This window comes from Penicillium cinerascens (assembly GCF_028974065.1).
Source record: "Penicillium cinerascens strain IBT 15544 chromosome Unknown contig_1_segment0_segment0, whole genome shotgun sequence".
Lineage (NCBI taxonomy): Eukaryota > Fungi > Ascomycota > Eurotiomycetes > Eurotiales > Aspergillaceae > Penicillium > Penicillium cinerascens.
The window spans coordinates 2,165,897-2,192,081 of NW_026695287.1; the positions used below are offsets into that span (position 1 = coordinate 2,165,897).

The 26,185-nt window shown below is 52.3% G+C and overlaps 11 protein-coding genes across 11 annotated transcripts; 5 read left to right on the forward strand and 6 right to left on the reverse strand.

The window, feature by feature from the left end:
- Window positions 1–204: 204 nt before the first annotated feature.
- Window positions 205–3,066, forward strand: N7498_002362 (ATP-binding response regulator; the record flags this gene model as incomplete). The annotated part of the gene is made up of 1 exon (XM_058449424.1): window positions 205–3,066. One exon carries the CDS (start codon window positions 205–207, stop codon window positions 3,064–3,066), a length of 2,862 nt encoding a protein of 953 aa, XP_058311768.1.
- Window positions 3,067–3,809: 743 nt separating this feature from the next.
- Window positions 3,810–4,671, reverse strand: N7498_002363 (p24 family protein; the record flags this gene model as incomplete). The annotated part of the gene is made up of 3 exons (XM_058449425.1): window positions 3,810–3,959; window positions 4,058–4,440; window positions 4,512–4,671. The coding sequence occupies 3 exons, from the start codon at window positions 4,669–4,671 to the stop codon at window positions 3,810–3,812; spliced, it is 693 nt and encodes a 230-aa protein (XP_058311769.1).
- Window positions 4,672–4,941: 270 nt separating this feature from the next.
- Window positions 4,942–6,743, forward strand: N7498_002364 (SANT/Myb-like DNA-binding domain-containing protein; the record flags this gene model as incomplete). Its single annotated transcript, XM_058449426.1, has 3 exons — window positions 4,942–5,038; window positions 5,093–5,210; window positions 5,267–6,743. 3 exons carry the CDS (start codon window positions 4,942–4,944, stop codon window positions 6,741–6,743), a joined length of 1,692 nt encoding a protein of 563 aa, XP_058311770.1.
- A 246-nt stretch (window positions 6,744–6,989) lies between these two features.
- Window positions 6,990–9,224, reverse strand: N7498_002365 (uncharacterized protein; the record flags this gene model as incomplete). The annotated part of the gene is made up of 1 exon (XM_058449427.1): window positions 6,990–9,224. One exon carries the CDS (start codon window positions 9,222–9,224, stop codon window positions 6,990–6,992), a length of 2,235 nt encoding a protein of 744 aa, XP_058311771.1.
- Window positions 9,225–10,742: 1,518 nt separating this feature from the next.
- N7498_002366 (5-methyltetrahydropteroyltriglutamate--homocysteine S-methyltransferase) lies at window positions 10,743–13,206 on the forward strand (the record flags this gene model as incomplete). Its single annotated transcript, XM_058449428.1, has 4 exons — window positions 10,743–10,753; window positions 10,805–11,140; window positions 11,197–13,111; window positions 13,165–13,206. The coding sequence occupies 4 exons, from the start codon at window positions 10,743–10,745 to the stop codon at window positions 13,204–13,206; spliced, it is 2,304 nt and encodes a 767-aa protein (XP_058311772.1).
- A 618-nt stretch (window positions 13,207–13,824) lies between these two features.
- Window positions 13,825–14,969, reverse strand: N7498_002367 (3-oxo-5-alpha-steroid 4-dehydrogenase family protein; the record flags this gene model as incomplete). The annotated part of the gene is made up of 2 exons (XM_058449429.1): window positions 13,825–14,802; window positions 14,856–14,969. The coding sequence occupies 2 exons, from the start codon at window positions 14,967–14,969 to the stop codon at window positions 13,825–13,827; spliced, it is 1,092 nt and encodes a 363-aa protein (XP_058311773.1).
- Window positions 14,970–15,131: 162 nt separating this feature from the next.
- N7498_002368 (ubiquitin-ubiquitin ligase UFD2) lies at window positions 15,132–18,662 on the reverse strand (the record flags this gene model as incomplete). Its single annotated transcript, XM_058449430.1, has 6 exons — window positions 15,132–15,268; window positions 15,323–15,472; window positions 15,528–17,571; window positions 17,626–17,836; window positions 17,904–18,550; window positions 18,633–18,662. 6 exons carry the CDS (start codon window positions 18,660–18,662, stop codon window positions 15,174–15,176), a joined length of 3,177 nt encoding a protein of 1,058 aa, XP_058311774.1. The 3' UTR covers window positions 15,132–15,173.
- Window positions 18,663–19,311: 649 nt separating this feature from the next.
- On the reverse strand, window positions 19,312–20,478 carry N7498_002369 (J domain-containing protein; the record flags this gene model as incomplete). Its single annotated transcript, XM_058449431.1, has 3 exons — window positions 19,312–19,853; window positions 19,909–20,151; window positions 20,208–20,478. The coding sequence occupies 3 exons, from the start codon at window positions 20,476–20,478 to the stop codon at window positions 19,312–19,314; spliced, it is 1,056 nt and encodes a 351-aa protein (XP_058311775.1).
- A 431-nt stretch (window positions 20,479–20,909) lies between these two features.
- Window positions 20,910–21,413, forward strand: N7498_002370 (uncharacterized protein; the record flags this gene model as incomplete). The annotated part of the gene is made up of 2 exons (XM_058449432.1): window positions 20,910–20,973; window positions 21,082–21,413. The coding sequence occupies 2 exons, from the start codon at window positions 20,910–20,912 to the stop codon at window positions 21,411–21,413; spliced, it is 396 nt and encodes a 131-aa protein (XP_058311776.1).
- A 254-nt stretch (window positions 21,414–21,667) lies between these two features.
- N7498_002371 (uncharacterized protein) lies at window positions 21,668–22,537 on the reverse strand (the record flags this gene model as incomplete). The annotated part of the gene is made up of 1 exon (XM_058449433.1): window positions 21,668–22,537. The coding sequence occupies one exon, from the start codon at window positions 22,535–22,537 to the stop codon at window positions 21,668–21,670; it is 870 nt and encodes a 289-aa protein (XP_058311777.1).
- A 1,782-nt stretch (window positions 22,538–24,319) lies between these two features.
- On the forward strand, window positions 24,320–25,960 carry N7498_002372 (MFS transporter; the record flags this gene model as incomplete). Its single annotated transcript, XM_058449434.1, has 1 exon — window positions 24,320–25,960. One exon carries the CDS (start codon window positions 24,320–24,322, stop codon window positions 25,958–25,960), a length of 1,641 nt encoding a protein of 546 aa, XP_058311778.1.
- Window positions 25,961–26,185: the final 225 nt, after the last annotated feature.

Consider the following 26,185-nt stretch of genomic DNA (forward strand, 5'->3'; position numbering starts at 1 on the left):
CTGTTTCAGGTCGAAGGGCTGTTGTCTAGACCGCCCCGGTGGCCCCATACAGCTTGGAAAATCCCCTCCTGATCTCCCCTCCTGACCCGTTCAATCCTTGCCCTCTGTCGATATCCTACCTCCTTGACAAGCCATGATCTTTATCCTACCGCCATAGAAAAAGCCCGAGAGAGAGCATTGCCCACCCACCATTCCACATGGACTATGTCCGACTCGCCCTCCGATGTCCCTAACTCTGTCCCGCGACCCGTCATGGCCTTCCCCTCCTGCAAGTCCGAAGCCGTCAACGATGGACTTACGACCGTGACCGAAGATGGGGATCTGCAGTTCGACGCGTCGTGTCGTACCTGGCACGATGGCGCTCAAACGGCCGCCATTGAGCATCTCGTGACCCTCAAGGAGGGTCTGCGAACCCCGGATACCGAGCTGTTCTGGAAACGGCTCATGGAAGATATCACATCGATGGGCAAGGCCCAGTATGGATTCGTGGCTCGGAGAGTACACGACGGTGAACCTATGCTCGAACTAGGTGGGCGGCGCCCTTCGCTCTTCGGTGCAGTGTTTTACTACAACGACGGCTACCAGACCGTCGGGCTGCAGCGACACCGGTATTTCGCAGGCGGAAACCCTCTTTTGCATATGGATCATGAGAGACCCTGTTTGATCCCCGAAAATCTCAAATCTTTGGTATCATTCGGAGACGACCAGCTGCCGTTTGCTGCCGAAGCCTATCTGGCCATCCCGCTCTTCTCGGCGGGCAAATGCATAGCACATCTCGGCCTGATGTGGTCTCCAGAAGGCCTTCGGACTCGAAATCTGTCTTGGTCTTTTCTCGAAATGATGTTACATTCTCTCGAGGACAGGATCGTTCAGCGACTCTTACTGGACGATGTGTTCACTGAGCGCCACAATCTCGATACTTTTCCAATTTCCGCTACATCGACTGTCCAAAACCCGCAAATAGCTTCTCTCAATGATGCCCATGATTTCACATCTCAACCCCTCAAACCGTACGCACGCAGCCTATCCCACGAGCTGCGGACTCCAATGCAGGGCGTCGTGGGCATGCTCGATGTCATGCATGCCACGGTCCGTGAAGCGATGGAAAGCAAGACCCCTGTGAAGTCGGGTAGCATTTTCCAGGCTCTCAAAGAGGGCATTGAGATGGTTCAAGACAGCGCAAGGCGTGCCGTCGAAGCGGCCGACAATGTTGTCCACGCATACGATCTCAACATGCAAGTCCCCAAAACACCACAACGTGAAGAAGACAACGGGATGCTCGAGAATCAATTCCTGCCGCCCGTAACATATGAACGTCGTCCAAGTGTCTTCATCGAAGGAAACAACATCGCCGTGAACCCATACAAGAGACGGCGGAGTCTTCCCCCCGACATGAGCTGTGGTGGTCCGGCTCCCCGCAAGCAAAGAACCAGAGCATCATCCTCGCGGCAAGAATTATCGCCCCGTAGCGAAGAAGTCAAGAACGCTGTTCACGAGAGCGACCAGATAGTTCATGCTACACCCGCCCGCCAGATCGAAGCAGTCATGGCCAACATGATGGACCCTGGTCCGTCACTCGCCGTTCGACGATCGGCACCTCACCTGCTACTGGAGGGTATCAACATGAACCTGCGGGGTCCAGCCCTGCGTTCTACAAAATTGCGGGACCTTCTCCGCTTGGTGATTAACGAATCCCTTCACGTTGGCGGCCGGCCTGATTCTGCTGTCAGCAACGCAACCGAGTGTGGTGAGAAAATTGAAATTCGGTCCAGATCGTCGAATGGCGAGTTTCACACCAAGATTGTGGACTGGTCTGTTGACCCGGCTTTGCCCGACACCCTGCTTGCCGACGACAGGGATCTGGCCAAATTGATATCGTGCGTTTTTCTCAATGCCATCAAATTCACGAACAACGGCACAATTACGTTATGTGCGACGGTCGACACGAACACCAATGATGTCTTGATTCGCGTCCGTGATACCGGACCTGGCATTCCGGAAGCCTTTCTACCAAACCTCTTCAAACCATTTGCTCGCGAGGACGCGTCGACTACCCGTAGTAAAGATGGACTGGGGCTGGGTCTTCTTGTCGCCAAGGGTCTCTCGCGGAAGATGGGAGGCGATCTGATTTGTGTTCGTTCCTCGACCACGGGCCCCGACCACGGCTCCGAGTTCCAGATCCGTGTGCCTGTGAATCAGCGTGAGGCTTATAATCGACTCGGAGCCCCGAATGAGAGATACATGACCCCGCCAACTATTGGCGGCCACTCCCGACATGGCAGTGCCAACAGTTTCATCTGGGAAACTTCGTCATCCATCTCGCCATCTTTCCCTCCGAGTCAGCTGCAGCAGCCGACACCTAGCACCGGTGATGAGAAAACCTCCGAGAGTCCGACACCACCACGGACATTGTCGCAGGCCCGACCAATTCGAGCTCCAATCTCCCGGGATTCGTACGATAAGAAGCTCGGCGAGAAGTTTCCCTTGCGTTTTCTCGTTGCGGAAGATAACCGAATCAACCGCCGTGTGCTTATCAACATGCTCCGAAAGCTGGGCTACCGAGATGTCCTTGAGGCCGCCGATGGCAGAGAAGCCGTCCAAATCGTTCAAGACATTTTGTGTACGTGGACAACCACTAGCGACAGCATCATAGAAGGAGAGACCAGTATTTCTGCTCAAGCACGTGCACCATCGAAGGTGAAGCCAATTGACATCGTCTTGATGGATCTCTGGATGCCTGAAATGGACGGCTACGAGGCGACCTCTCGCATTCTTCAGATGATGGATGACCACCAGGGCCAGTATGCTGGTTTTGATGATGCCTCAATTCAGATGGGCCACACCGGAGACCCAGATTCCATGGATCTGGATACAGCCTCACCCAAGCTTCGTTTCCCTCAGCCTCCGACCGTCCTTGCTGTAAGCGCAGACGTTACTGATGAGGCCCTGAACCGTGCCTCCAAAGTGGGAATCAAAGGCTACATGACGAAGCCTTACAAACTTTCCGACCTCGAACGACTGATCGTCGAGTTCTGCGGTCTTACTGCCGACGCCCCAGTGGTATAAAACCGAACCTTGATGAAACCTAACGCTTCTATTCTGCCTTCCGTTGGCCCCTTGGCAGAGGACCGTCATATATCCATAGAATCATTTTCGCAAGGTCTGCATTCTTTGACGTGACTCCACGGCCTCCATTGCATTTTCAGCCTGGACCTGCCCTGATCTGACGAGTACCCGCTCGTCATTGTCCATTTGGCGTCTTTTTCGGATCGCCCTTCTTTTCCCATCTTTGCCATATACCACTGTTGGGCATTTTCACCTTTACAATTTTCTATTCCTTTTTTCTTGGACATAATGAATGATGACACTACCCAAAACCAACCAGGGCAAGATCCCTTTTGCATTCTTTTCAAACGTGATACTCTGATACTCGGATCGTAAAGGAAGTAGCTACAAATACAGTAGGAAGATGGAAAGAATAAGCTGTCATTACATCCATTATCAAATCGACATCGCTCGAACCATGCGGATCCAGACACTCCACAGCCCCTTTTTTCCGTTGAAATGCAGACCAAATACAGATCTGCCAGAGACGCTTCTAGCCTTCTGACTAGAAACAAAGCACCCTAGCCATCGTCACCGGCCCCTCTCAAAAGGAAAAATAAACACCAAGTAGTAACCAAAGATCAATATACGCGTAGACTGGGCGTGTGTGTGTGTGTGGTACATATAGTTGGCAACCAGATGCAGGGTGAAGAAAAGGCTTGAACACATTTCGGATCGCGAAAAATTCTCATCAACCGTCTATCTTAGGTTAACTTCTGCTTGATGAAGAACGACCGCAGGTGCGAGAGCTGCCAGGCGCAGGCAGCAGACAGAACAGCCACCTGGATCAGGGCCCAGCGCACGACACGGGAGTTGGTGGTCTCGGACTGGTCACGGAATTCGGCCTCGCGTTCCTATACAATTATTAGTTAAAATTTGGTCCATAGTCCACAATTGGCCCATGGGACAGTCTCCCGCTATGGAAATACCATCAGGGGCAGATAAAACATACACGCTGGTACACCTGCTCGCGACGAATATCATGCAACCGGCTGTTCAAATCACGAACCCGCTGCACGATATCCTTCATCTTGTCCTTATCTTCAGTCTCGATCTTGCTCGTTTCGCCAATGGCAATATCCAGGGACACCTTAACGGCACCCTGGGAGCTGGAGAGCCAGCCACCGGAGGTGGCGTCGGTCTCAGCGGTAAAACAGATGCGGTGCTGACCGGCATCAGCGGCAGAGAAGGTGAAGCGGCCGGCGTTGTTCTCGCGCTTAGAGACGACGCGGTGGTCGTTGTCGAAAGTCTCATCAACGGTGATGAGCATCTTCAGGCTCGGGTCGACGGAATAGGTGTTTGAGCCCTGGTTGATGACTTCTGTCTCGAACTTGCCTAGGGACCGAAGAATGGGTTAGTTTGATTGATATTTCAGCTCAACTGAGCTCGCAGAGCAGATTCCATACCCGCTACCAAGGTGTCCTTCGGCAGGTCCTCGAAGAAGCACTTCGGTTGCCGGCCCTCCACATAGAAGTACAGAGCGTTGGCAGGAACAAGGAGAGAAAGGAAGGAGAACAGGGCCAGAGTGGCCACGAGCCATGACGGCGAGGACTTTGAGAGAGCCATGGCTGGGGAAGTCTGCGCAATTGGGAGGAACCTCGACTCCTGTCAACACGCGGAGTGTTGACCATCTGGCGACATCGCGGCCCTCACCGCCTGCCACCTTGGGCGTCCTCCCTTGCCAGTCGCCGCGCCCGATTTTCATCGTCTCGACATTGCCCTCTTCATCGGTGGCATCTATTCTGGTTGGCACATCTACCTCGCATATTCAACGTGATACGAGCCGCATACTTTCATCCGCTGCATCGTCCCTGAACAGGGTTTCCCGATATCGCCATGGCCGCCGCCGCCGATGTGCGCGACATGTTGAACTTGCCCGCTGAGGGCCAGCCCAGACCTCACAAGAAACAGAAGGTTGTGGAGAAGCGACCAGGTTAGTGGTATCAGTCATCGCTTCCTCAAAACACGTCTGACAGTCTCATCGCAGAGGGCATCACCCGTGAACTCTACGCGTTGCTGGGCGAACGAGCACCGCCAATCGCTATCAATGAGAACAAATACAAGGGACGCCCCAAGTGGATGAACAAGCTACGAGTGCGACCATGGTATGTGTTGAATGCGGTTTGGAAAATCGCGACAGGAGTTGACTCTGAATTTACAGGCGCATGACTCCTTTCACGAACGGTGCTCGGACAGATGGTCTAGTCTTGAACCACTGGCAAAGGAAGCACGAGTCGACACGCCCGCTTGCGCCCGAAGGAGCTCAGATGGATGTCGACGGGGTTACCGAAGAAGGGAAGGAAGACGCTCCAAAACCGCTGGAGCAGGAATACACGTTCGCCAAATACAACATCAAGGCGCGGACACCACGGCGATACAACGACGACGAGTACAACCGGCTTTTGAGAAGTGATGACTGGTCGCGCGAGGAGACAGATTATTTGATGGACCTGGCTACCGAATATGATCTCCGCTGGTTGTTAATTGCGGACCGTTACGATTATCAGCCACGCATGGATACCGAGCCAGATGCCAATGCGATTGTGCGGGCGAAGCAAGTTCGCACAATGGAGCATATGAAGGCGCGATATTACAAGATTGCCGCCACGATGCTGGCAATTGAGCACCCACCTGCCGAGATGTCCGAGGCCGAGTTCGACATGCACGAGAAGATGCAGAAGTTCGATCCTGAACGAGAGAAAGCGCGCAAGGACCTGGCTGCACTGCAACTCGACCGGACCGCAGACGAAGTACGCGAAGAGGCAATGCTGCTGGAAGAGCTCAAGCGTATCACAAGCAACGAACAGAACTTCATCACCGAGCGCCGCGAGCTCTACTCCCGTCTCGAAGTCCCCATCAGCGTGGGAAACACTGCCATGTATCAGTCCAGCCAGGGCTTGTCGCAACTCCTCCAGACCCTCCTCCAAGCCGACAAGAGCAAGAAGCGCCGTTCCATTCTCGGCCCCGACGGTGCCGTCGCCAGTCCCGTCGGCCAGACGCCCACACAGGCTGGTCCTCTCGGCCGTGCCGAAACACCCAGCACAAACCCAGCCGCGGGCAACAAAAAGGGCTCCATTTCACTGCCGCAGCAGATGGTCCGCACCCTCACACCAGCAGAAGAAGCCCGATACGGAGTCCAGCACCACGAACGTGTCACAGCAGGTGTACAATTCCGCAGCGACCGCGCCCAGAAACTCACACAGGCCAAATCCAACGTGCAAACTCTCAAGCTGGCTGGTGCGCTCGCCGAGCTTGAGATTCCTGTGCGCTTGTTCATGCCCACCGAGCGCGTATGCAAGGAATTCGAGAAACTCATTCAATCCGTCAACATGCTTCTGGACGCCCGCAAGGTCGCCGAAAAGGTCGAAAGCGAGATCCGCGTCCTCGAAGCCGCCAAGGCCGAACGAGAGCGCAAGTCGAGGGAAGCTGCCGGTGAAACGCCAGCAAAGGGTGATAACCCGGTCAAGACCGAGGCCGAAGATGCCGGGAACAGCGGGCTGGACTCTGCTGCTGATGCCTCTGGCGCTGCTGACGATGGCGAGAATGAAACGCCCGTAAAGGAGGATGGGGCTCACAAACGGTCTGCAAGCGTGCTAAGCGTCGTCAGTGATAAAAGTAATAAGCGACAGCGACGGTAGATTGACCGTCTTTATAACCTATGGGGAGGTGAAATCTACTTGGACTGTACGATACACTTTCGCTTTGAGCTTGATACCTCTGCACGATTAATGAACTTGTCCTGCTTGGATTTACATCCATAATCCGATTACAGTCCGCCGGTTCCCTGCCAGTTAACAATAATAACATCCCTGTTTGTGTATAATAACGTCGTCGAGGCTTCGATATAGGCGCATAAACTCGTTCCATCAGCAGACCCATTGGAGTCAGTGATCGTCTTCAGTCGTTACCATATCCCACAGCACTCGACTGCTCCGGTTTGCCCAGCGACTGCCATCAAAGGAACCAGGCATGTGAAGACAATCTTGGTACGCGCTCGCTGGATCTTCTGCGCCGCTGCTCTTTGTAGAACTGGTCCGCCTGGCACTGCTTGAATCACACTCGTGGAAAGGAGCCGAGGATGCCTGGGACGATTCTTGGGATGATTCTTGGTGGTGTATATTTGAGAGACGGCGGCTCGCTCGGCGCTTGGAAAGTCTCAGCAACCATCTGGAACTACGTGAATTGGTTGGGTGTGCCTGGCCAGCTTGATCTTCACCGTCGCCGAGATGTCTTGTGCCCAGAGGATTTGATTCAAGGTGTTCCCTTGCATGGTGCTCGCTTGGAGCCTTTGCAGGACCCTCCAGATTACCGGCAGACTGTCCAATTGCTGAGCGTGAATTACAGTTGCTTCCTGTTCCGTGACCATCGAGACCCTCTCCATTCTTTCGAGCCCGTGGTTGCACGTTCATGGATTGACCGAGTCGGGACCACCGGCTAGCAGAAGCATGATTAGGGTGAGTGCTGTAATGGGAGCTCGGTGGAACTTCGCAGTGCTTGATTTGAGTCGTTGGAGGTACCTCTGGTGCACGAAGATCCGGGATGTTGATTTCATCAACCCAAACTGCACCTGTTTCGTAGTCTCGACTGGATCGGTTAGTTCGACTTCCCATGAAAGCCCGCGAGTAAGGAGGCACTGGAAAGTTCATGGTTGATCGATGAGATGTTGTCGCTCTGGGAACAGTGGCCGGTCCATTTTCATGACGCTTTGGATTCATAGGAGGTGGGATAGGGTTAGGTTCTTGAAAATTTGTCTCCACAGTTTCCTGGGGATCCCTTCGACACCCTTGGGATTGACCACCACACTCATTCTTCGTATTCGCATCGGCGATGACAGGATACGGCCCTTGGTTTGCATGTACGCAGTCATCTTCTTGCTGGTATTGGGTATCTTCCGCACCCGGCACTGGACTATAGCCATAGCCAAGTCGCCGGCCTCCTGACATCCAGCCTGCACTGACTCTGCGCGGGGAACCTCGGTCATTTGGGCCACAGGGCTGACCCTGGTAACTTGATGGTGAGTTGACAGTATCGCAATACTCGCGGAACCTGCTTTCATAAACAAAACCATTATTCTCCGCAGGACCCTCACCTTGCGCTTGCTCTTTGATTCCCTGGCTGGTGTACATGGGCTTTTCAGTGGGTGATCCAGGAGAATGGACCCGCGAGGCTGCATTTGTCGAGCTGGGATGGCTACTTTGGTGAGAGTAGAGCGATGATGGATCGCGCAGGCGCCTCATCTGGCCCTGCGGTGACCTCTGGCGAGGTTGAAGGTTCTCCTGTGAAGACATAAATGGGCCATTGCGGTTGTTGCGGACAAGATCAGGACTCGACATGGACCCTGAAGACATGGTCTGAGAGGCGAGTCGGTGAGATATTCCGAAGTCACCCAGATGAAGTGTTCGGGGATCTGCTAAAGACAAGCCAGAAGTAGTTATTTGTCTCTTTTTGGAGACCAAGACGCCTGTCGACAAGTCTGGCACCGAACCTGAAGTTACCATGCCGTTCTTTTGACCTCTCTTCAAGTATTGATCCCAATGGGTCATGAGGTTCATATCGTCAGCACCTTCAGGTCCACCAAGAATTGGAGAATATCTTGAAAGTGGCAGGCCAGACTCTTGGCTTGAAGCAGTCAAACTCGGGAAGGGTCTTGCAAGCCCCATCTGCCCGCTATGTTCCCCAAGTCCTGGACATTGACTATCCATTTCACGGGTCGGGCGGGAGATACCTCTCAGGCTGCTTTTGGGAGTCGATATGTAATGCATCCCGAAGGGTGAATCGTGAGAATCGAGGTTGTTTTGCGACTGGTCCGTTGCCCAGCGCTCAGATTCATCACGCTCCTGGCTTCTCTCAACGAGATCACTCAGCTCCATTCTGCGGAAGCCTCGAGCGACAGGTGAACCTCCCATGTGATTGGCACGGGTTGGCGTCGAGATGTTTCGTGCATCGCTGTCGTACCCTCTTTCGCTCATTAGACTGCTCCCAATATCTTCCAGCACCGTGAGTTCTGTCCCGAGCTTTTTTGTAGACCCTGACTTGAGCGAGAAAGCAAGGGCAAGTTTTCCAAAGTCGCGTTGGTCATTTAAGCTTTTGGATTCTCGAGAGAAGCGACGTCGAAGCATGTGAGAAAAGCTCTCAGACTGTTTCTGGCTCAGAGGTGGAATATTCTCAAACGTGGAGGGCGGTTCTGATCTCAACAGTGAGTATTTATTCTTCGTGATGATTGACCGACAGAAAGAGATCAGGTCAACTGTAGGGCATACCTTGTGGCTGGCCCTGCTGCGTCGCACTCCCCGAGTAGGTATTTTGATAGGACCGAGCAACATCAGACGGTGACACTGGCCGTACTCGTCTCAACCAAGGGCACGCGAAGAGTGCCATATTGCATGAGGTGAGAAATGAGATAGAGGGGAGAGGGACGAATCCTATCTCAGGGTGTGCGAGATTTCCCATCCCGGTGCTGGCAGAAGGTGCCCGGCTGCGCTCCTTCCTCATCTACAACCTTCCAAACCAACCCTGCATGTTGTCTGCGGTTCATGAGTGAGACGTTTTGGTTTATCAAGCGACTCTGAACCCGTTCGAAACCCATTTGGGCCAATTGAGACAGTTAGCACCGGTTGAGAACGAGGCCAAGCGAAGGGTTGATCTCGAATAAGCTTATTTCAACTGGAATTACAAATTCACGAGCATGACCGGATAGATCATAGACATGGAATTGCCATTGAGCACTGCTCTAGCACTACTAGGTGTGAGAAGCTGGTCCATGGCAAGACTTTCATACACCAAGCCCTAATTACACAATCCTTTCCCTTCTGGCCCCCGGCCAGACACGGAGTAAATGACCGGCCCCTTAACAAGCACCCCCGGGACTGATCTACTGACCTAATCGTATGCATAGATTAGATGACTTGAGATGACGCGAAGCCGAATGTGGCTGTCAACCGGCCCCGGTCTCATCGACGTCTACATTACTCCGCGACACAGTTTTCCCCTTTTGGTGCTGACGGGCCCCGTAATTTCTCGCCATTACAGAGAAACACGTGTATGAACTGCTACGTGTATCATATCCGGTGTCCAATTGGTGTTCCGGTGCTTAGCTAGCGTTCTTGGATTCCGAGAGTGGGAGCCGGTTAACCCCGCGTCTGCAGCACAGCCTTCCCCCTTGGGTGTCCCATTGCATGAAACAGAGCAGAAGTTGGATGGTCCCAGCAGCAAAGATAGAATTGCCCTAAGTCACGTCCTTACCGAAACCATTGAAACCATCATGGCTTCGCTACCATTGAAATTATATTAAAAAAAAACAGAGTATTATCGCCCCGTGTCAAAATGGCGTGATCCCCGCCGATCACGGAGACCCCTAGTGGGTAATGTTACAATTATGTGACCAGATAATACCGGGACCAATGTGTCTGCGCCGGCTGCGCTAGCGCCGAGCGTGACGGTACGATACACGGAGACAGGAGTGCCCCTCCATCCCGTTGGGGTTAGGCCCACAGGACCTTCCCCTCCATTTTTCTTCTCCCTTTTTCTCTTCTTCCTCTCTCTTCTTCTTTTTCTCTTCACAAGCATCGAGGTCTTTCCCGTTATCTCTAAGACCCCGAATTCCCCCTTTTCCCCCTTTCACACACACATCCATCAGAATGGTTCAATCGTATGTCTCTCTACCTCACTCCCTGTTTGACACTTTACTGACCCGTCAAAGCTCCGTTCTGGGTTTCCCCCGTATGGGTAAGCTCCGTGACCTGAAGAAGGCCACGGAAGCTTACTGGGGTGGCAAGATCTCTCGTGAGGAGCTCCTCGCCGAGGGCAAGCGTCTTCGTCTGGAGCACTGGAAGATCCAGAAGGATGCCGGTGTGACTCAGATCCCCAGCAACGACTTTGCCAACTACGATCAGGTTCTGGACCACATTCAGCTCTTCGGTGTCGTCCCCGAGCGCTACAGCAAGTACAACCTCGACCCTCTCGATGAGTACTTCGCCATGGGCCGTGGTCTCCAGAAGGAGGGTATCGATGTTCCCGCCCTTGAGATGGTCAAGTGGTACGTTCCGATTATCTACATTGACAAGTTGACTCTCTTACTAATCTATCCTATAGGTTCGACTCTAACTACCACTACGTTAAGCCGGCCCTGCAGAACAACCAGGTCTTCAAGCTGTCTGCCAACCCCAAGCCCGTCGCTGATTTCAACGAGGCCAAGGAGGCCGGCATTATCACCCGCCCCGTTCTCCTGGGTCCCGTTTCCTTCCTGGCTCTCGGTAAGGCCGATCGTGACCAGACTGTCGACCCCATCGACAAGCTGAACGATCTCCTGCCCCTCTACGTCGACCTCCTCGCCCAGCTGAAGGCTGCGGGTGCTGAGGATGTCCAGATCGATGAGCCCGTCCTCGTCTTCGACCTTGCTTCCAAGGTGAAGGCCGCTTTCAAGCCTGCCTACGAGAAGCTGGGCAGCCTTGGCGCCCAGGCCCCCCGCCTGACCCTGGCCACCTACTTCGGTGACATCGTCCACAACATTGATGTCCTCCCCGCCCTCCACAAGGTCCACTCTATCCACGTCGATCTGGTCCGCAACCCCGAGCAGCTCGACGCCGTTGTTGCTGCCCTGGGCCCCAACCAGGTTCTCTCTGCTGGTGTCGTCGACGGCCGTAACATCTGGAAGACCAACTACAAGACTGCCATCGAGAAGGTTGAGGCCGCCATCCAGAAGCTCGGCAAGGACCGTGTCATTGTCGCCACCTCCAGCTCCCTTCTCCACGTTCCCCACACTCTGGCTTCCGAGAAGAAGCTCGACCCCGAGGTCGCTGACTGGTTCAGCTTCGCTGTCGAGAAGGTCTCTGAGGTCGTTGTCATTGCCAAGGCCGTCACCGAGGGCCCCGCTGCCGTTGCTGCCCAGCTCGAGGCCAACGCCAAGTCGGTCCAGTCCCGTGCTACCTCCAAGCGCACCAATGACCCTGCTGTCAAGGCCCGCCAGGCTGCTGTCACCCCTCAGATGCACAACCGCCAGTCTCCTTTCACCACCCGCATTGCTAAGCAGACCGAGTCCATCAAGCTCCCCAAGTTCCCCACCACCACCATTGGCTCTTTCCCCCAGACCGACAAGATCAGAAAGACTCGTAACCAGTTCACCAAGGGCGAGATCACTGCTGAGCAGTACGAGCAGTTCATCAAGGATGAGATTAACGAGGTTGTCAAGATCCAGGAGGAGCTCGGCCTTGATGTTCTCGTCCACGGTGAGCCCGAGCGTAACGACATGGTCCAGTACTTCGGTGAGCGCCTGACTGGTTACACCTTCACCGAGAAGGCCTGGGTGCAGTCTTACGGCTCGCGCTGCGTTCGTCCTCCCATCATCTACGGTGATATTAGCCGCCCCGCCCCGATGACCGTCAAGGAGTCCAAGTACGCTGTTTCCATCAGCAGCAAGCCCATGAAGGGTATGCTCACTGGTCCTATCACCTGCCTGCGGTGGTCTTTCCCCCGTGATGACATTCACCAGAGCCAGCAGGCTCAGCAGCTGGCCCTTGCCCTGCGCGATGAGGTTGTTGATCTTGAGAAGGCCGGTGTCTCCGTGATCCAGGTCGATGAGCCTGCTCTGCGTGAGGGTCTTCCTCTTCGCACCGGTAGCGAGCGTGACGCCTACCTCAAGTGGGCCGTCGAGTCCTTCCGCCTGTCCACCGCTGGCGTCGAGGATGGCACTCAGATCCACTCTCACTTCTGCTACTCCGAGTTCCAGGACTTCTTCGACGCCATTGCGGCGCTTGATGCTGATGTTCTGTCCATCGAGAACAGCAAGTCGGATGCCAAGCTCCTGAAGGTCTTCGATGATAAGGAGTACCCCCGCCACATCGGTCCTGGTGTCTACGACATCCACTCTCCTCGTATCCCTAGCGAGCAGGAGATCAAGGAGCGCATCGAGCAGATGCTTGCTCACCTCAAGCCCGAACAGTTGTGGATCAACCCCGACTGCGGTCTGAAGACCCGGAAGTGGCCTGAAACCAAGGCGGCCCTTGCCAACGTGAGTGATATTTCCATTAAAATCATAAAGCCTTCACTAACGACAGTAAATAGATGGTCTCCGCGGCCAAGCACTTCCGCGAGAAGTACGCTTAAATTATTTCTCAACCCACCATTTCTTATCCCTATTAATGTGTTAATTGGGTGAGGCGGCAATCAACCTGCCGCCTCCAGCACGGGGAGTTCTTTTTTTGATGAGTTACGAAGATGATACCAAAAGTTCAACATACGGGTTTCAACGGGTTTTGTGGATTAAGGCACCACCCTGGGGTAAAAGCGGGTTAACGGAGTTTCAACATGACTGACGATTTCAACATGGGTGCCGCCAATTCAGGTGCCGACTATTTCAACAATTTTTGCTCTCCCTCCTTTGCTTCTGCATTTGCAAGGCATCGGACTTGGAGACGAGACTGTATAGAATCAGCTGTGAATTATTACTACTATTCTATGCCCCCTTTGTTTTGGTAACCGAGTAGATTGTATTGTATGCCTTTAGAACTGTGATGACAGTGTCCTTGGACCATACGATGGCCGCGTGGATGAAAAACGGACGGGGTACGGGACAAAACGGGCCTCGGAACAGGAATTAATCACCCTTAACTAGTTACGGATACACATGTACCTTATAAGAACGTAAGGGTATCACGATATCATTGAGCCCAGTCTTCGTCCGAATTTAACGGTCAAATCCCTCTTCGAGCAAGAGAATCGGGCTCACATCCACGAGCACCACGGCACCACGGCACCTCGCCCCGCAACGCCCTTCTCCCCAAATTTCTCAACATACCATTTGCGCCCCCAGCGAGCATGGGGCAACATGTTTGTAACGGCATTCGTCAAAAATAACACAGCAGGCAACGGCAATGGCAGACCGTACTTATCAGCCGCCCAGGCAGCAGGGATGACCCACGGGGCAGGATACATGCGAGGCGCAACCCCGATGCCCGTACCGGCACTAGCGACATTTGTTTTCGCAAAAGCAGAGAGAGGAAACACCGCTGTACCAGCCAGAGCAAAACCGGCCCACTCAATCCACTCGAATACATAATGCGGGTACAAGATGGACCGGAAGACGCCCTTGACAGGCGGGATGACGTAGACCTTGTGGTACATGGCATCACCCGCGGGAGTCTGGGAGTCGGTTTTCTTCGCGGCTCGCTTCGTGGCTTCTTCTCTTCTGAGGCGGAAGAGCGTTGTCTCCGAGTAGATATTGCCTGCCATGCCGATGATGAAGAGTGCAACACCGATAAGAGGCAGAATCTGCGGCAATGACGAGGATGGAGATGATGAAGATAATGAAGCCAGTGCACCGGTGCCATCTGTCTTGAATCCGGGCATGGGGATAGCGTATCCACGTACCCAACCCGCAATGCAGGAAGAATTTAACCAGTTAAAAGCCATAGCGCTGACCATGATGAATGCATGGATAGGGGACATGCTCGGGGCCGAGTAGAAGGGAGAGATGATCCCGCGGTGGAAATAGTGGATGCAGTAAAGAGCTGCGACCAGCTGGTTCGCTGCTGGAAGCTCTGAGAACGACGGTGAGCCCAGCGAGAGATTATAGATTAGGTTGATGGGGCCGACAGTCTCCATTACGGACCAGGCGATGCGGCCTGGGATGTTGAAGAAGGAGCTCTGTAGGCTGGTTTTGCCGGCTGGGTACCAGGACAGCACCCATTGCAAAATCGTGCACTTGGTCTCTTGTCAAACTTGTGTTTGCAGAGTTTTGAATTTGTGTCACTTACGATAGGGAAGTATTGGAAGGTGGTGAGGAGGCTTGTATAGGCTGCTGGACTTGGGGGGAAGAATTCAGTCGCAGAAGGCAGCGAGGCCCAAATGGTGGAGAGGGAAGCCCCCATGGTGGTATGGGAGGCGAATAGACGCAACGAAGAGATATGTGAAGGAAGGGGGGTGCAAAGGGAAGCTGGGGATGAAGGGGTAAAAGACCAAAGCAGGGTAAACAGAGCGGGGGGTTGCATTTGCCCAAAGAGGAAAGCGGTCATGATAAGCTACATCTATCGATTTGCATTGGATCTCAGAACTATATACATCCAGCAACTATCTTAGCCAGCCGTTGTGTCCATCTGTTCCAGTGCTGGTACCTTTTTGCCAGTCTTTTCACTGACAAATGCGTCGATCTTGGCTTTGAGCTCCGTGTCTGCCAGAAGTTAGTAATGTATTGAGAGGAGAATTTCACAAGCCAGGGCCTTACCGGGTATCACGTCCTCCATCTTCAATGGGACACGGTTGAAGGGATCGTGGGGATCACTGAGCAGGTGCGAGCGAATGGTGGCACGATCGATGGACATCTTGGAGTTCGGCAAGATGACAGGGTCTTCCATGAGGGTGTACATAAGAGGATCTGCTCAAACAGTTAGCAACGGCTGCAAGGATGAGGGCCATCGGGGTGAAAGTACCAAGGAAATCGTCAGGAATCTCGCCCAAATCCTCCTCGGCTTGTTCATCGAGCGCTTTAGCCTCTAGAACCTTCTTCTGAAGCTGTTTCCAGCGGCGCATTTCTTCCGGTGATTTCAGCGACCACTTGCGCAGGATCTCTGCAGCCTTCTCAAAGTTTGCGGGCTTGTAAGAGCGTCCGTCACGAGCAACCGCCGTGATGAAGTTTGGCTTGTCCATCAGGTTCAGGTACACGTCGGTGATCTCACTAAGAAGAGCTCGCGGGTTGAATCCGTATTCCTGCAGGTTATCGACACGCAAGGTGGAGCTTTTCGGACCCACCATGGCATCGAGGTTGTAATCCAGCATGTCTGCCAGACGCTGGACAATCTCCGGCATGGTGAATGAATCTGCCAGCGCCTCTGTGAAAAGCTTGAGCATGGCAACCGTCTCGTTGGTCAACTGCATGTAGGATTTGGCACTTCTCTGGGCAGATGCCAAGTGCTCTTCACGCTGCTGTCGAGTATTCTGATCCATCGAGTTACCTTCCCGGGCAAGCTCAACCTGGGTGGTGTTTATGGTCTTGAATGCGCCAAAGGACTCGTCGAGCACATACGTCACATCGTTGAGAAGGAGGTTGACGAAGCGGACAAAAAAGTCCAAGTTCTGACTGGCCTGGATGGACAGCTTTTCACGGTACAGCGTGTTGGGCCAGATGCACTTGATAATCTGGAAGATCTCATAGCGAATGTTGAACTTGTCGAAAAACTGAGTGTGCGTGCCAGTGTGTTCTGCTTCAATGTAGAATTTCATGACAGCATGCAGGAGATATTCGTTGGCAAACGGCATTGAATTGAGCAGGTCTACAAGGACACCGCTTGCGCCACCGGGGCGAGGCCAAGTTCCTCGGAATAGAATCGAAACCAACCCGGCCTTCAGGTACGGGTTCTTAATGTATTCTGAGCTCTCCAGGAATGTAATGCACAGCATCACAAGCTCATCCCCCTGGGTGGCGGTGATGATTTGAGGCATGCACCACATGATGAACTTGAAGTTACTCACAATGTCCTCTAGGAAGTACTCTGGCAAGCACTTGAACACCTCGGGCTGCTCCTCGGGAAGAGGCAAAGATATTTTTTGTTTTGGGAAGTCTACTCCCGAAACGAGTCTCAACAACCAGACGGTGACATACCGCATGAAAAGCATCGAGCGAGCCTGCCACTGATCGTCAAAGAGCACACCCTGTAGACTGTACTTCAACGCAAGGCCCAGGTCAAGCTTGTCCTTGTACTTTTTGAGGGCCTGCTCGTACACGCGCAGCTGCATGGGGTTCGCGGCCCACTTGTGCCGCTCAAGCTCGAACTTGGTGATGGTAGATTCGATCTGTCGCAGGTCTTTCTCAAGCTGATCTAACTTGGATGTTAATGATTCACTGCCGTAGTGATGGGCGGCAACAGTCAAGAAAAAGATCTCCGTGATGAAGTTGGAATTGCCATCAGCCTTCTTGGAATAGAAAGCATCTGAAGCATGTTGATCTGCGTTGATCTTGGTCTCATCACGCATATCCACTCGGGAATCCCGGTGGAGATACTCCGCATCAATTCGGTCAATTTTGGTGAAGCTTGCATCCATGAACGGTTCACAAAGCTGATCCAGACACGTGGTGATATTAAACATAAATCCATCAGACGAGACTTGTGTCGGGTCAACCTGCATGGCCCGTCGCTTATGGTTGATATTCATCGCCGTCGCGAACCAGTCCAGAACTTGATCCCGAGCCTCTTTCGAAGCACGAATCATATGGTTGATTATATCGAGAAGATCCGAGCTAATTATTTGTTGCGTCATGCGAAGAGATCGCTGGGCAGTCAGAATGTACCCCTGGTCTCTGGTCTTTGGACTGGAGAAGAATGACATTGTCACGTTGGATTGAAGGGGCGATAGACGGAACCACGGTCCCAAAAGAGTGACCTTTTCGAACTGAGCCGGGTCTCTCGAGGCATTGAAGATGGAAGATTCTGTAATCGCGGCCGCAATGGCGGAATGGCGGACGAGGTTCCGCAATGCCTATCGATATAATAAGTACGCACGTTTGATAACTGAGATCGAGTTTTGACCTACCGTGCAATATGATTTGTAGTCGTCATTGGCGTTTTTAGAGGATAGTTCGGCGCTCAACTCCTCTACTGCTGAGATGAATGCAGGCTTGACACTCTCATCCTCATCAAACCTCTTCACGGCCTCGCTGATAAATTCAAAATCGATGCCCTTGTCATCCTCCGGGTCCAATAGTAGATACGAAGCCAACGGAGAGCGTTCGGGAGAGTCCAACCTGGGAGATAATAAGTCAATACTCCAGGGGACAAATTAGATTTTGTAAGCTTTTAGCTTCAACGTACCCGAACATCTCCGGCATCGTAATGGCGAAAATGCAGTAGCTCATGCAGAGACGTCGCGCCTCGCATAGTACCTGAAACTTCGGGTCATCGTCTCGTGCCCGCCGGAATCCCTTGTGAAGTTTGGTGATGCGTTTCCAGCAAGGCAGCAAATAGTCCAGTGGACGCTGCTGCTCCGTAGTCGATGCAGCCTCCAGCAGCGCCTGGTCCAAGATCGCCGTTTGGATAAGTAGTTCTTTGCCCTCGCTTTGCAACTCGTTCTGCAGCCCAGGGAGGAATATCCGCTGCCCATTAATATCATGCTGCGCACCCTGTTTCAAGGCCAGCCTGAACACTGCGCCCAATGTACGGTCTTCAAAAGACTCGATGCTCTCCTGCTTTGCAGGTGGAGGGGTTCCGGGGGAGGGTGCGGGAGAGTGAGGCTTCTCTGAAGCAATAGTCGCAGGAGTAATCTTGATTCGCTTGCCTTCCGAGGGCTGTGGTGTTTGTGTCGTGGATGCCGGCCCGCTTTGTGGCTCGGATGACTTCTGCGCGGGCAACGGCGACCGGGCGGGGGAGGGGCTCGAGGCGTTCGCAGATGAATCGGCAGCGCCATCGGTCGTTGAGGATGGCGTCGGGTTTGAGAGCTTGGCAAGACGCTTGTTGCGGATCTGAAGCACACGAAAGACGTCTCATCAGCAGCTGCGGAGTAAAACGCTAGGACATTTTGGTGGGGGGAAGTGGCCGACTGACCTTGTCCGCGTCAGAGAGTGAATCCGACATCTTGATGTCAGGGAAGAGTTTGGAGTTAAGACCGCGAGGTGTATACAGCTGTTTTTGTCGAACGCGGTTTAAGTACGGCGGAACGCCGTGTCCAGGTGAAAGTCGGGAAGTGCGGGAGCCGCCAGGGCGATAGGATCAAGCACAGATGGGAGGCGAAAGTCGCCGTTGAAAGAATCCGTGAATGATAATATCCAGCTCCGGTCAAAAGCCGTTGCAAAAGGAGGGGAAACTGAGGGACGGAGCTGGAGGTTCGGCCGTGGTCGCCGAGATTCCCTCGCAGGATGATGCTCTTGACTAAGCAGACTTGAGACACCGATGTTGCTTGAAAACAGGTTGACCTGCATTTTATTAAATGAAAACACATTTACATGTGTAATATTCTGCATTTTTAATAGATGCATTGATTGCCGAGATTCTGTAGAATCATATAGTGTACACTCTAAGCAAAAAGAGTGGCCTCGACGGACCTCGGGACTCAATATCAAAGTACTTGAACGAGTCGCAGGGACCAGATGCATTTCAGAGTCAATGTACAAGGGAAAGTTCATGAAAATCCAAAGACGCCGCCCATCGCACATGTGATATCGACACCTTCAAAAAGAATAGAACAGAATGAGAATGAGATAGGCCGTGAAGCCCTAATTACCCCTTAATACTTCCCCTTGAGCGAGTCTAACCGCCGGCAGTTCGTCAACTCCATGGCCCGTGCTTCCTTCATCTTCTCGATATTTGGGAAGAACCATCCCTGGGCTTCCTGGATCTTCCGGTCACGGGCGTTGACCTCTGACTCACACTCGTACCGGAGTAATGTCACGTAGTCCAATTCCACGCGCTGGTCAAGCTGCCGGAATTTCCGCGCACTGAAGTCCTCCACGTCGACCGGATTCACATAGTACCTGATGTCAAGTTTGGGCGTTGTGCGGCCCATGGTGTGCGGGGGTTCAGGATTACCGAATCGGTATGTCGGACCGGCGGGGGCCGAGGTGCCGGAGAAGAGGGAGGAGAGAAGGGGAAGGACGAAAAGGATGAGAAGAGGTAGTAGTTGGCGAACAAACCCCCAGCCATCGAGTGGAGGCTCCGACTGGGCGCCAGCGGCTGGACGAGGCCTGCGGCGCGGGACGCCTCCTCCGAACTGATGCATACGAACGCCCGGACCACCTCCTCCCATATTAAACACAAACTGAGGGCCACCTGAACCATCGGGTTAGTTACGAAACGATCCCATATGGTGCGGGACAGATCATACCGAATGGGCCATCGAACGGGCTACCACCCATTCCTCCAAAGCCACCGTTGAAGAACCGGGCGAACAGTTCTTCTGGGGACATTTCTGACGCGAACTGAGCACCAGCACCACCTGGCCGGCCGCCGCTAAACCCAGAACTGGCCGACATACCCGGGTTGCCTCTGGCGTCGGGGTCGACTCCAGTTCGATCGTATGCAGCCTTCTTAGTCTCGTCCGAGAGGACCTGGAATGCGTGCGCAATCTCTGCCATGATGTATTAGAAGGCAATCCAAGGGTATCCAAGTCTTATCGTTACTCACTTCCGAATGCTTCCCCCGCGTTTGGGTGTCCGTTCTTGTCAGGATGCGTCACCAGACTTAGCTTTCTATACGCTGTCTTGATCTTAGCGCTAGTGGCATTCTTATCGATTGCGAGAATCTCGTAGAACGCGCCTGGCGCGCATTTCATGATTCGCAGGACTACCGCCTCTTCCTCTGCCGACCACTTGGTGTTTTGGTTGCCTTGTTTGTGGTCGCGCGATCTCGCACCTGAGCCGTTGGCATCGGATCCAGTCGCCTTCGCAGACGGCATGGTGGTTGAGGATGAAGAAAAAACTATCACGGGCGGCGCTGAGGGTCAAGGAGGGAGGATTGAGATTGGACGGGTGGCGTAGGGCCGGGCAGAAAGGGAGCCCGATTCCTGAAAGACCAAAAAATATAGTTTGATCAAATATCAAGCAAGAAGTTGCTGGCGTGGGGAAGCCAAACGCGAACAAAGAGCGTGGTTGACTCGGGGGAAGCGCAAAGGTGAAAAGAGTAGTCTTAGGTGTCTTTGTCAAGCGGCGGGTAAACGCCAGTTGCGCTTATCGGTGGTATACGGACATTGCTCCAACTTCACCCGCCACCGCAATCTTGACCGGACCGCACTGACGACCTATGCGCGGGCAGCTGTTTAAGAGAGAAAGCACCAGCCGACTGATCTTGATTCCCGTCTTTTGAAGCCCAAAAAGCACCTTATCCAACATGCCGGACTCCGCTGTCGAGGAAGCAAAGAAAACACTCGTCCAGCGATTCCGAGCTTGGGGTGGTACGTCTTCGGCTCATTCAGCCCTTCCAACCCTTTGAATCTATCGACGCACATTGAACTCCCCCGGCGACTTGCGAGACCCAGGGCAAAGCTAACATCTCCGACCAGAAAACTCATTCCCGCCAACGGTGCTCGCTTCGCTGATCTTCGCGCAACATGCCCGGCCCTTCCAGTTCTTTCCAATGCTCTTCCCTCCCGTCCTTCTCTTCACCAGCTACGCAAATGTTCAAGGTTTCAAGACAGACAGTGCTGGTATACAAGCCGCGTGGTCTGGCCTGTACCTGCTCCTAGCGGGCCGGCGGCGACAGCCCTTTGTGAAGAAGCTCGGAGCTCGCGGAATCGTCCGCGGCATGACTATGGGCCTTTGCTTGGTTAACATGATTGGAGGTGGTCTGGCATATACCCTTGGGAAGCGGGAGGAGGAGGAAGACCGGAAATAAACCCAGTTCATGGATGGTCACGAGATGTGCCTCTCACGTCCAAGAGTGTATGATGATATATCAAAAAGGTTGGGTTACATGCGCAGCTGGTCGAGAATACGGAGTTGGCGTCGCTGTATGAGCAACATTGGAAGGCGTTCATGCTATATTAATGTACCATATCGTCTACACGCTTCGCAGATTTATATGCGGGGTATATTGTTCAATTGATTATATACAACAGCAGACCTCGGGACCTGTCGGATCCAGAGCCTTCACCTTTTCGCAGAGTAGGGCGTTTCCGACAGAAGGAACTGCCTCACGTTGTCTGGAACCAGCCAGTTCAGATCCTCAACGGCAGACTGCGTTGCTTCGCGCGCTCTTGTAGAGCTGACCGACGGCGCACCGGGGTCCCTACCCTCAACAAGTGTGATCCGTTGTGCCCATTCCCTCCGTACGCCTTGTTTCTCCATATCTCCACGGGACATACTATCGATAAATTCCCTCTGTTCATCTTTGCTTCCCCAATCGTCACTCGGTCGCAGCGTCACACGCAATCGATGCTGGGAGAATAGTGGAATAAGAGGATCCAGGGTATGATTTGGAGGGTAGTACTTGGGATTGAGGATGCGGATCAAGGTATCGTAACCTGTAAGATGGACCTGTTCAAGAGGAGTGGGGTAGAAATCGCACGCCTCGATTTCCGCAGCCTTGTCGACGAAATATGGTTTCTTCGTCACACCAATATCAATCGCGGGAATATGTTTCATCTCTCCGGTGGCCTCCGAAGAGGCCGTGTCTGCCTTTGTGGTAGCTAGATGTGTGCGCAAGTCGTGCGCAAAGAGCTCCATCATGGCGAGCCGGTCCTCGAAGGGCGCGGGCTTGGACGGCTTATCGGCATTTTGAGTCGACAGTAGAAGAAGTAGGCGGGAACTTGGATCGAATTTCTCTAGGAGAGCGGTCCTGGCAATGCGGAGATGGGCGAACGTTGGGGGGTTGAAGGAGGAGTCCAGCACGTAGAGGGTTTTTGCGGGAGGCGTACACTTGGCAGGGACAGTGGTAAGAACTTCCAGATCTTTTTTGGAAGCTGCAAATTGATTTAGGAGAGATGCGTACTTAGTACAAAGTGCCCGATAGGACGCCATTGTTGGTAGTTTGAAGACGGTCCAAACTTACCATGACGCGACAGCCGACTGGGGTGGCGATAAGCCCCGATAAGCCTTTATCTTATCGCATTTACCACGCAGTGAGAAGCTGCATTTGTTCATGTATGCTTTGCGTTTGGTAAACCTAAATAAATACTCGGTCTAACTCAAGTGCTTTCAAAATAACGGGGCTATGTGTGTTTTGGACTGGGTTATAGTATGCATCTTAGTATGCATCTTAGCAGTGGGATGTACCTCTACCAAATGTATTTTAAGCCGCGGGCGGCCTATCATCATACTTATTGTCCTAAGTCTGCTGAAAGATCAGTATAGAGGCTTGTGATTAGGCGCTGAAAGATATAGTAAAAAATCAAAAGAGGGCGATGTAATAGGATAAAAGTCCTGGCTTTTACTTCATAATCCAGATTTAAAAATCTCTGCAGCTAAGAAAACTGACACGTAAAAACCTAGGAGGATAAATTAAATCGAGGAACCAGGTCATCGCACACCGACCGAGAGGTCATCGCACACATCACGTGATATTTACAATAATTATGGCCCGTGCTTATCGCAACCCTGTAAATTTCTAGGGTAAACCCTTGTAACCTAGTAATCTATCCACACACCCCACTTCTTTCTTTTAGTCTCTCTTAATTATCAACCTATCTACCATAGAACGCGCTACAGATTATACCTAGAGGGCTTATAAGGATCGTACACTCTCTGAGCTTCTACAGTTTAATTCTACGCCCGATATAGAGGATATAGGCGATTATGTCGACCCATTTGACAGCAAGCAAGAATTTGAAACCGCAATTCCTAACCTGGACGAGGTAAATATATATTCACCACATTTAATTCCAAACTAGTTGCGAAATAATTATTAACTACAGTAGTTTATTTATAGGTAATTTATATTCCGACTCCATTAATCTATCATCCAGCCTAAGCTATATTAGCTGCTATAGTTGAATACGTACCTTTACTCCCAGAGTATCTAGAGACTTATGATGAAGGGTTTGTCTATATCGTGAAGATCGATATAGGCATTCCGTAATGGTAATTCTAAAATTACGAAGGATTTACGTTCTTCCAGAAAAGTGGGGCAAAGTAAAAATTAAATCACGTGATGTATGCGATGACCTTACACCATATGTGCGATGACCTATATGCACCAATTAAATCGGCAGAAATATATACTGCCTAATAAATCAGGCAGGGAGGGTAGTATCAATTCCCGTGATTACTATCAATTCCCTATAAGTATTGTCTCGCCCTTGATTAGCATCGACCAGTAAATCGCGCAGAATGCAAGGACCTTCCCGCCATCCACGTAATTTATTTAAAAGATTTGTAAAAGAATGGGGCTATTGCGTTAAATGAGTCAATTCGAATGTTAGTTTAACAGGTTGGTGGATGCAACCGGCACCTTTGATGCCGACCTGAAGGGATACCCATCGGCATTCTCTCGGTACCGAACCACCTCCGAGATTCGCCGTGAGTCTCGTCCCTGGAAACGGCACAGGTTTCGCCGAACTATTCGCAGCAAATGTCTCAAAACTGGCTTTAGCTTTTCAATATCCAGCGATCTGAGAATCTGATACATCACGGTCTATCTCGGAGATCTGTCGGCGTGGAAGGATTGTATACTACCTTATTTATATACGTGACGCCGTCTTGAGGTCATAGACCCTCCTCCTATAAATATTATGGCATTCCTCACACTCTGTAACTGAATTAAGTGTAACATTTTTGCATCACATCCTCATCTTCAACCGCAAGATGACCGACCCCATGTCATCCGAACCTGAACCACGAGACGGTCCTCGCGACGCTGAGATCCCAGCAAACGCCCCACGACTAGACTACAACTATCCCGACCTTGGACGAAGCGAAAGCCCCATATTCCCCGATGAGTACGTCGTCGAGACCAGTACCGGCCTTGTTCCACAAACCACACTGGAGCGAGTCCGAACCCGACCCTCTATCTCAACTGACACTGAAAAGGCGAAGGCCATTGAATTCGTGACTTTTACCATCGGAGATCCAGAGCACCCACACAATTGGTCGCGCGTCTATCGTTGGTACATCACCCTCGTTGCATCGTCATTGGTGGTATGCATTGCATATGGCTCCTCCATCGTCACTGGTGGTCTGAACTTGATTCAAGACAAATACAATGTCTCGTTGGAGGTTGCTATCTTGACATGCTCCATCATGGTATGTGGCTTCGCCATCGGACCCTTACTATGGTCACCACTGTCCGAGATCATTGGTCGGAGGCCGGTATACATCATCTCGCTGGCTCTCTATGTGATCTTCAACATTCCATGTGCCCTATCGCCTAATATCGGGGGGCTCTTGGTCTGTCGATTCCTCTGCGGCATCTTCTCGAGTTCTGGCCTTTCGCTGGCTGGTGGGACCATCGCTGATATCTGGAGTATCGAAGATCGGGGATTGGCCATCTCTTATTTTGCCGCTGCTCCTTACTGTGGCCCTGTCATCGGACCCATCGTCACCGGCTGGATCAGTGTCGGTAGTGGTCGTCTGGATCTCTTCTTCTGGACGAACATGGCTTTCGCGGGCGTGATTATGATTATAATCGGTCTTGTCCCGGAGACTTACGCGCCCGTGATTCTCAAGCGACGGGCTGCTAAATTGCGCAAAGAAACCGGCAACCCAAACATCATCACGGAGCAAGAGCAACATAAGCTCACATTCCGCGATATCGCGCGTACCAGCTTGATTCGCCCCATCACCATGATCATGACGGAGCCAGTCCTCGACCTGATGTGCATGTACATTGTCCTCATCTACGCCATGCTCTATGCATTCTTCTTCGCCTACCCGGTTATCTTCGGAAAACTGTACAACTTCAACGACGGCCAGATCGGCTTGATGTTCATCCCCATCCTGATCGGTGCCGGCTTCTCTCTTATGGCTACTCCGCAGATCGAGAAGCAATTCCGAAAGATCTGCCTCAAGCGAGCACCCACCCCTGAGGACCGACTTATCGCGGCGCTGATCGGTGCACCATTCATCCCAATCTCATTGTTCTTGCTGGGTGCCACGTCTTTCAAACACGTTATTTGGGTGGGACCCGCTTCGTCAGGCATCGCGTTTGGATTTGGCATGGTGTTGTGCTACTATTCCGTGAATAACTACATCATTGATTCTTATCAAAAGTATGCGGCTTCTGCGCTGGCTGCAAAAGTTTTCTTGCGATCTGGTGGTGGTGCTGCTTTCCCGTTGTTTGTTACCCAGATGTATAACCGTCTCGGGTTGCAATGGGCTTCGTGGCTTCTTGCTTTCATTGGAGTCGGCATGGTCTTCATTCCTTATGTCTTCTACATCTTTGGTGCGAGGCTTCGCGCAAAGTTGACTCGGGATCAGTCTGAAGCCGCGCCGGTTTGTCCTGCTTAATGAAATGGTGGAGAGGTTTGTGGTCGAACATTTTCAGGAGTTATTTTTCGTTTCGCCATTGTGTCATTTTGAAGTGTTCTGGAGCATTTATTATCTATTTAGCATTTATTTGGCGGGTTGCATGTTAATACAGTATAGGTTTAATTTCTAAAGCCACTTCTAGAGAGAAATGTTATTCAGACAGTTATTTGTACCACCATTACTTCAAAATCTACAGTTTTCATC